Source organism: Astatotilapia calliptera, chromosome 20 (genome assembly GCF_900246225.1).
Source record: "Astatotilapia calliptera chromosome 20, fAstCal1.2, whole genome shotgun sequence".
Lineage (NCBI taxonomy): Eukaryota > Metazoa > Chordata > Actinopteri > Cichliformes > Cichlidae > Astatotilapia > Astatotilapia calliptera.
The window spans coordinates 3,942,508-3,951,699 of NC_039321.1; the positions used below are offsets into that span (position 1 = coordinate 3,942,508).

General features: G+C 43.1%; 1 protein-coding gene across 4 annotated transcripts; it reads right to left on the reverse strand.

Moving 5' to 3' along the window:
• Window positions 1-3,726: 3,726 nt before the first annotated feature.
• On the reverse strand, window positions 3,727-9,169 carry lhfpl4b (LHFPL tetraspan subfamily member 4b). Of its 4 annotated transcripts, none has more exons than XR_003270894.1 (8): window positions 8,546-9,169; window positions 6,086-6,306; window positions 5,735-5,939; window positions 5,412-5,491; window positions 5,188-5,335; window positions 5,067-5,103; window positions 4,743-4,989; window positions 3,727-3,949 (listed from the first exon to the last, which is right to left on the reverse strand). XR_003270894.1 is itself a non-coding variant. In XM_026155184.1 (7 exons), the coding sequence occupies exons 2-6, from the start codon at window positions 6,302-6,304 to the stop codon at window positions 5,075-5,077; spliced, it is 681 nt and encodes a 226-aa protein (XP_026010969.1). In that variant the 5' UTR covers window positions 6,305-6,306; window positions 8,546-9,169; the 3' UTR covers window positions 3,727-4,989; window positions 5,067-5,074. The 4 variants fall into 4 exon arrangements, 1 of the variants encoding a protein (XP_026010969.1); XR_003270893.1 differs by having other exon boundaries at window positions 3,727-4,657; XR_003270892.1 differs by having other exon boundaries at window positions 4,578-4,989.
• Window positions 9,170-9,192: the final 23 nt, after the last annotated feature.

A 9,192-nucleotide genomic window follows, 5' to 3' on the forward strand; every position in this document is an offset into this window, starting at 1 on the left:
CACAAAACAGTTTGGCTATAATATCATTAAAACAAACAGCACATCTTTTTGATTATTCTGTTTCAGGTAAGTAAATTAACTAGGTTAAGTCTTTCCCAACTTTGTTCATCAAACCTTTGGAGGTCCAGATCACATAATTTTCAACTTCCCATTTCTGGGAAAAGTCAAATCCAGGGTACAGAAATAACTCATTCCACTTAACAGCTTTGTTACATTTTAATAAAACATTGAAACAGAAAAACTTTTGAATCATTCCAAAAAACAGTTTTCCAATAAACACATGTCTGGTCTATGGGGGAAAAAAATAAGTTAAACTGAATCTAATAAAGACACAGCATAATCTCATTAACAACAAAAACATTTTAAACACAGAAGGGAACACATTTATTCATGTACCTTACAGGTCAAAGGTCATGCTGACAGCAAACACTAATGCTCTCCATCAGTTTTATCTCTGTGGTTAGCTGAGCTTAGCACAAAGAACCGCGCTGCATCTGAAATCCCATACCCAACTCTAACCTACTCCCGTACAGACACTCAGTATGTGTGACAGTATGTCATTCACATGTGTGTTTATGCCTACCAAAGTGAACTCTTACAGGTTTATATACACACTCGTGTGCATGAATGTCATGGTAATTTGGGGCTTTTATTTACTTCTTTAAGCTGCTCTTTTTACAGGGTGGGATGATTGTCCAGCATACATATCTTTAAAGATTAAAGAAAATGTTCTTAATTCAAAAAGTATAGATACAGGCTCAAATAGTAACAAACACTTAAAAGATTTTATATAATCTTCATCAACCTACTAAAAGAAACTTGAGAAGCCGTAGTCAAGGATGTTACAATGTTCAGGAACAACCCAAGAGCCTCAAGCCTGCCATGGACTAGAAACTGGTACGCCAACATCACTGTCCACAGTGGAGTAAGTTTTACATTGCCGTGGACTGAGAGGCTACCTACCAAGAAAGAAACCCCCACCCAAAATCAACACCTTCAAGCTCCTCTGAAAGTTGCTGCTGATCAAACAGACAAATTTTATGGTCAGATGACACAAAGATTGAGCTATATGGCAACAATGATAAGGGATATATGTCTGGAGGAGCAATAGTGAGGCTTTCAAACCTAAGAACACTGTACCACCTGTGCTCTGGGGCTGTTTTGCTGCCAGTGGTACTAGAATAATGAAGAATTGCCATTTCAAAATGATTGACTTGGACACAGCTGGACATTCTAGCAAACACACAACAAAACTGGCTTTGGGATGGATAAAGCAGACTAACATTAAGGTCCCAACCAATATATATGAACGATTGGTCAACTATGAGCCTGTATGACTCTGTAGATTAGGGAAAAACAATAAATAAATTCAAACTTATGTTTTAACAGTCATTAAAGACGTATGCTGTATGATCATTTGATGAAACGAACATTTCAAAGAAATTATTACAGATGAGCGTATATAAACTTCTGACCTCGACTGCTCATTTACATTGAGACTGAATGGTTATTGCACAAGTTGTTGGTTAGTAAATAATTTAGATTTTATCCTAATGAATAGATTATTTCAGATGCAGCGCTTAAGCGTGTTAGCTAGAAAGGGAATCAAAGAGGTTTAGTTGACTAAAGAAGCTAGCTAGACATGAAGGGTAATGTATACTAACAATCCATCTAGTACTATTAATCCTGTAGGAGCACTTTATTCATTTAAACACCTTAAGCTAACACAAATCTAAATGAACTCGTAGCTAACTCAAAGCAAGCTAACCTAGCTAAAAATCAGGCTGGAAGCATAGGCTTATATCATAAAGCTAATGGTAACTTCATTCTGACTCCTAATGACAAACTGTTAGATAATATGATATACAATGTAAATAAGACATTTATTCATGCTGAATACATTAGTGGTAGAAGCCACTGCTATCTAGGACATATTTAAGATAAATCTGGCTATGCTAGCCAACAGTCTCCCTTGCTTCTAGTGCTTGTGCTAAGCTAGGTTAACCACTTTGATTAAAACAATTTTTTACTTAATAAATGCTGAAAAATGACATAAGATGATTTTATACAACATAGGACCACTGATCTTCAGACCAAACATATTGTCACAGCAGCCCTCTCCTTTTATTCTTTAACCTTTTTAAAACCTAAATCCATCAAAGTGACCTGCCGTCACTTTTACATTTAAGTGGGTCTATTTAGCTCATTCCCATCTCCATATTTTCAAATGGTGCTCCACACAAGTCCCTAAAGGTTGAGCTAAGAGAAAAATGAGTACTCTAAGTAGTACATATGTCTGTGAAGGTTCTCAGTCATCCAGGTCATCGTAGTCAAAGGAGCTTGCAAAGAAAAGCGTCTGGACTTCTTTAAGTTACTTGAAGACGTTTCACCTCTCATCCAAGAAGCTTCTTCAGTTCTAAGGTCAAATGGTGGAGAGTCCCAGATATAAACCTAGTGGGAGTATCCCTCCACAGAGGGACAAAAGGACCCCCTGATGATCCTCTAATCGCCTGAGCCAAGGTGTGAAACTGGGTGTGGGTCCCAATCAGCCGGAGTTTCGGGTGAGTTCATTGTGAAACCTGGCCCCACCTTATCATGCTAATTCCTGAGATCAGATGGCCCAGGATGTGAGTGGGCGTTAAGGCGTCTGGGAAGGGATCTCAAAACTGGATTATAGATGGCAGAGAGTTGGTGTCGTAAACCCCCGCCTCTGTTCAAAGATGGTCGCTCACAGTGGACATAGATGGCTTCTTTCACTCCTCTTTCAAACCATCTGTCCTCTCTGTCCAAAACGTGAACATTGGCATCCTCGAAAGAGTGTCCTTTGTCCTTAAGATGCAGATGGACTGCTGAGTCTTGTCCTGTGGAGGTGGCTCTTCTGTGTTGTGCCATGCGCTTGTGAAGTGGATGGTCTCTCCAATGTAGAGGTCTGAGCATTCCTCGCTGCACTGTACTGTACATTGTACATTGTACTGTACACTGTACAGCATACACCACATTGTTAAGTCTGTGTTTTGGCGTTTTGTCTTTCGGGTGAACCAGTTTTTGTCTGAGCGTGTTGCTAAGACAAAAACTGGTTCACCCGAAAGACAAAACACCAAAACACAGACTTAACAATGTGGTGTATGCTGTACAGTGCAGCGAGGAATGCTCAGACCTCTACATTGGAGAGACCAAACAGCCACTTCACAAGCGCATGGCACAACACAGAAGAGCCACCTCCACAGGACAAGACTCAGCTGTCCATCTGCATCTTAAGGATAAAGGTCACTCTTTCGAGGATGCCAATGTTCACGTTTTTGACAGAGAGGACAGATGGTTTGAAAGAGGAGTGAAAGAAGCCATCTATGTCCACTGTGAGCGACCATCTTTGAACAGAGGCGGGGGTTTACGACACCAACTCTCTGCCATCTATAATCCAGTTTTGAGATCCCTTCCCAGACGCCTTAACGCCCACTCACATCCTGGGCCATCTGATCTCAGGAATTAGCATGATAAGGTGGGGCCAGGTTTCACAATGAACTCACCCGAAACTCCGGCTGATTGGGACCCACACCCAGTTTCACACCTTGGCTCAGGCGATTAGAGGATCATCAGGGGGTCCTTTTGTCCCTCTGTGGAGGGATACTCCCACTAGGTTTATATCTGGGACTCTCCACCATTTGACCTTAGAACTGAAGAAGCTTCTTGGATGAGAGGTGAAACGTCTTCAAGTAACTTAAAGAAGTCCAGACGCTTTTCTTTGCAAGCTCCTTTGACTCTAAATAGTACAGCGAATACGCTTGGCTCATGCACACAGATTTGTGGCACTGATTTGCAAAGGACTTCATTCTTCAGCGAACAAAACATGGACACTTAACTACCAAGCAAGACCAAATTTAAGGGTAGAATAATACTGTCTAACAATTGTGCTTCTCATCAGTGCTGGGCCACACGTTCATCTTGAAATCTGCGGGGAAGTCACAGGGATTACCTTTACAACATCATGTTTAACATGAATATTCAACACCATTAGTTAGTTAATGTAGCTTAAAAGTCAAACAAAAAGCAACAGTATAACAAGTTTCATATTAACATAAAGCCAGTCTAAATGGAAAGACAGTGGCGGGGATACAGTTTCACCCCCAAAATATCAGATTTAACATATCAACTCTAGGCTGTTAACTGGAGTTTTAACTTTTACCTACAAAGCAGATTTTTTTTCTTTCTTCTACAACTTTTGTAAATTTTAAAAGCTGCAGAAACAGTTACTAAACTGTCTTAATCATAAGGCTTGATGGACCATAAGATAAAGCTGATACTAAGCTAAAAGGATGGCTTGACAGAACAGGAAGTCGGTAGAGAAATCTAAGACTTTCCTTCAATTTGCTGACTTAAGTTTTTCCAGAAAATATCCCAAATATATTTTAATTTAATGCGTGGGACGAATTTGTTTCTGCTTTAAAGTTGTCCTGATTGATTGCCACACTGTGTAGAAATGTTACTATGTAGTAATCTATTAATTGTGCTCATCCAGTACCAACACTTCATTTTGCTCCCAGTGGTTAGTTAAATAAATAAATTTTTAAAAAAATCACCTGCAACTCAAACGACCTGTGCTGACGGCATCTATTGGAGGTGGGTCCAGCCTGCTGACACAGCTGTTATGACGGTATCACTAATATGAGAGTGAAGATAAAAACTGGAGGTCTAAAAGGGGCTTAGTTCTCCTTTGATTTACTCCATCTCGCTCGTTTTCTCACCATTTTTCTTCAACTGAACAGCGACCGAATGTCCCGAACACCGACCTCACCACCGCAGAGCCTCTTTCCTCCTGTTGTTACATTCCTCTGTTCAACACTAAACAACTCCTCCTGGAAACATCATGCAGCAATGAACGATTGCAGCTGAAGGAGACAGTCGTGCCATGAAATGCAGAAACAGATGATGATGATGATGATGGAGGATGAAGAGGTCGGGCGGAGTTGAAGAAATGAAGACCGAACATCCCTAAGAGAGAGTAAAAAGAAATAAATATCTGAGGCTTTAAAGACAGAAGACTAGTAAAACATAAAGAAGATACTCACCTGCTGATTCATGCTGTCATCAGCAGACCTGCGGTCACTGCAGCAATGAAAAAAAGAGTCTTAGTATGAAACTGTGAAGTTAACTCGTCAGATGAGTTTACCCCCTTACCCCCACACTCACATTCCTGGGTATCTGGTGGAAGTAGGGCGTCCTGTCTGTTGGCGAGGACGAAGGCCAGTGTGGCCAAGATGGCATAATCAAGAACTCCCAGGATGGCCAGAATGTAGGCCCAGTGAACTGAGCAGTTACCTGGAGAGAAGCTGCCCACCTGGAGACAGATTCACGATTAAGGACATCAGTGTGATAAAACACCCAGAAGCAAAACGATCAATCAGAATCCTCACCGAGTCTCCGCACAGAGCTTTCATCTCCTGACTCTCCCATGAGTCAGGAAACAGAAGACACGCCAACGCCAGACAGAAACCTGCAGAGACAAGAAAATACTGAAAAGCTGACCTGTACAGGCAGAGAGAAGAACTACAGAAACACTGTCCTCTAAAATAAAACTAGTGTCTGACCAAGCAGCAACCTCCAGCCTGGTGAATCAAGCCAAATGCAAAAATAACCATGAGCTGCAGTTCTGCTCTCTTCTAGCTGCAGAAAAACGACCACGGCAGTGACCAAAGTGTTAATGTTTGGGATTCAATGACCCATCAACATGACTAACCTGCAGTCAGCTGCAGCCAGGCGCAGATCTTGTAAACCGTTGCGGCGCTGCAGAACCTGAAGAGACAGAGACAGAGGACGCTGGTCCACACCGCCAACAGAGACACTCCCACCAACACCGCCACCGACTGCAAGGACGGCAGTGGAGACAGAGTGGACAGACCACCGTGACAGTCTGGGACCGGCCAGTCTGACTCCATGCACACCTACACACAGGGATACATGAACACACATTAAAGTGATCAGGTAAGCTATTTGATAATCCATCTGTGTGCAGGTGTAACATGTGTACATACAAATACAGAAACCCCTAAAAGATCCAGCTGTGGATTGGACAGGCACCGTTTCTCACCTCAAACAGTCCCAGTGTGCCGCTGGGTGGCTCTGGTCCCGCCTGCTGTGGGCGAACGTCTGTGGTGCAGATCCAGGACGGCTGCACCAGGATAACCACCTGGATGATGGCAAAGCAGAGAGTGCAGACGGCCCAGAGGACGCCAACGGCCCGGGCGCTCCGCACAAACTCAGTCTGGTACAGGCGGGAAAGGTCGGCAAGGCTGGGAGACACCAACATCACTGAGAAAGAGACACGTTTGACCATGACGAGAAAAATGTCTGTAGACTTTCTTAAACAACCTGCAGATTCTTTTACTGTCCTAATCCTTCTGTAATGGGAAGTCTTTAGGACCCAGGGGACCCAATGGAGGGTATAAAAGAGGAAGTAGCAGCAGGTGCTCTTCATTTCCACTGACGAGCGGCTGTGACCAATGGTTGTGTGAGTAGGTGAAGAGCCTGAGAAGTTTTGTCTGCTACACAAACAGTTGTTGTAAACCTCTACAGCAGAGGTTCGAGGTACAGGCTGTTTTTCTTTTCTTTTTTTTAATTTGTTGAAATGTATTTGATGTTTATTGTATTTTATGTTTTAGTAGTGATTTTCACAAGATAAGCCAGGTGTGCAGCAAACACAGTTGTCTGCTGGAGGTATGTTAACTTAATATATTTGACATTAAAAAAAAGTATATTGATGCACTATAATCTAATTTATATTGTATTGCCTCCTGCAGGGCAGGCTGCACATGTGAATTTGTCGCTGTTTTTTTTCCCTCCTTCTCCTTGTTGTTGTGTTTTTGGTTTTGGTAGGGTCACCTTTTAAAACTTTTTTTATGCCGGGTTTGTTTTTATTTCTACTGGGCTGGTGCAATATTAGTCGGGCAATGTGCAATCCCTGAGTGGGACTCTTACCTTAGGGGAATTAGGATCTTTAGAGGTGCTCTGTGTGGATTTGCAGTGAATAAGTTTTTATTAAGAGTGATTTTTTTTTTTTTTAGTGCCACCGATTATTGCCTGAACTAGCACTTAGTGCATGCGATAAGTGTTCTGTTGGGCTCGTATTTATTTGGGGTGGATTTGTTTCTTTTAAAGCAACGAGCATCTGGGACCGCCAAGGGAGAGCAAGCCCTCAGGTGATAGTTGCATTGCTGGCAGGTTGCACCAATAACACTATCTTGTGGTCGTTAGTGACCTTTTTACCATTTTGATGTTTTAGGCCTTTTGCAAACCCTTTGTGTTCTTTTAAAATAATAAATGTTAACATATCTGACTGGAAGAAAAAAAAAAAAGAAAAACAGCCTGTACCTCGAACCTCTGCTGTAGAGGTTTACAACAACTGTTTGTGTAGCGGACAATTAAAACTTCTCAGGCTCTTCACCTACTCACACAACCATTGTTCACAGCCGCTCGTCAGTGGAAATGAAGAGCACCTGCTGCTACTTCCTCTTTTATACCCTCCATTGGGTCCCCTGGGTCCTAAAGACTTCCCATTACACTTCCAAGGCGCTTCGTGCCAGCTCTGCTACCCTGAAACCTGGAATTTTTACCGTGGCAGGACGGTTGCATGGTAAAAAGTACAAAGTCTGTGTAATGTTAGATTATGCCAACGCGAAAAGACCTGTGAATCGTATTTATATTGTGAGGTGAAGACGTCCAATAGATCCTAAAGACTGACAATCAAGCAGAGACCAATGTGAAGACAAAACTAATACAAACTGAACTACGTTAGACCTTCGATTACTTTAAAAGGCTTATAATCAGATTTTATTACAGCATCGTACTCGCCACTGTTTCCTTCACCGTAGGTTCAAAACATATCAGCAGATTATAGCACGAAATGGAAAATGCTCTATTAAAAAAACCTGCATCCTTTCATAAATGATAGTCCGGTGTATTATCTGCTAAAGGCGGCAGCAGGGAGGAAGTCTTAACATAAAATCCTCCACTCCAGTCACTGTACCTGCACAACGTGAATGAGAGGTGGAGACAGGTGTAGCGGCAGGAGCTCTACCTGAGATTTTCGGCTGTGCAGGCTCAGGGAACAGCTATGATTGGCACATGTAGGCACGTGGTCAGGTGCTGATTACGGGAGCGCGTGCATTTATGGGAAGCCAAAATCGTGTTCGAGATTTAAAATTCGATTAATCGTGAAGCCCTAGATGCACAGACGGAGCATCAGTGAATCACAGAGGCACAGGGGGAGTCTCGCTCTGCATCATCTCTCTGCAACAATGAGCGCAGACACCGACGCTCAGGACAGCCTGCAGAGAAATTCTGCAAGGACCAAGTGGGGGAAACCGGGGTTGATACCGAGAACACGAAAAGCTGCAGAATCAAAGCGACCGACAGCCAATCAGCGGCCGATAAACATCAGATCACCTACAGACTAACGTCACATCATCACCCCGTGATTTACCGAGCACAGAAACGGCACGAGCCGCAGCCGTATTCATCCGGTAAAAAGAGAAAAACGGCATCAACCAACCTGCAGCGTGAGGAGCTCCACCTGTCTGTCTGTGCACCTGTCTGTCTGCGGGATGAGCTCCACCTGTCTGTCTGCCGGATGAGAGGATGCTGCAGCAGCAGGGAGGGGGCGGTCTCCTCTACATCCCCGGATGTGGAGCTTCCGCTGTAAACAATAATCTGCTGATCAATAAGCGGACGGAGAAACACGAACAACAGACGAGCCTCCACACTCCACACTCGGTCGTTTGTAATGAGCTGCGCCTCCTACAGGAGGACTGAGGAGCTGCAAGAGGACTGAACGTTCACTTTGATTCATCTCGCATCTCTCACCAATTTACAACAAGAGGGGGGAAAGATGTGAGCAGCAAATGGCTCATTTTACCTTCTTTATGCGTCTGTTGATTTGCACCAATGCATTCTATTCTGTAAAGGTGCATGACTGAATGCAAAGGTCATTCCTCTGTACTACTTAAAAGAAGTACGCAGCAGCAATAACATCCCTGACTTGACTCTGGTCGTGTTAAGGAGCCGGAAGTGACCATATCTGAATGAGAGGGAGGAGAGGGTGTGTTTAGCAATTTCCCATGAATGCATCTCTCACGTCTGCTAATCTGAAATAAAATACAGGCATGTCATCTCACTCATATAGACTTCTTGGCTGGTCTC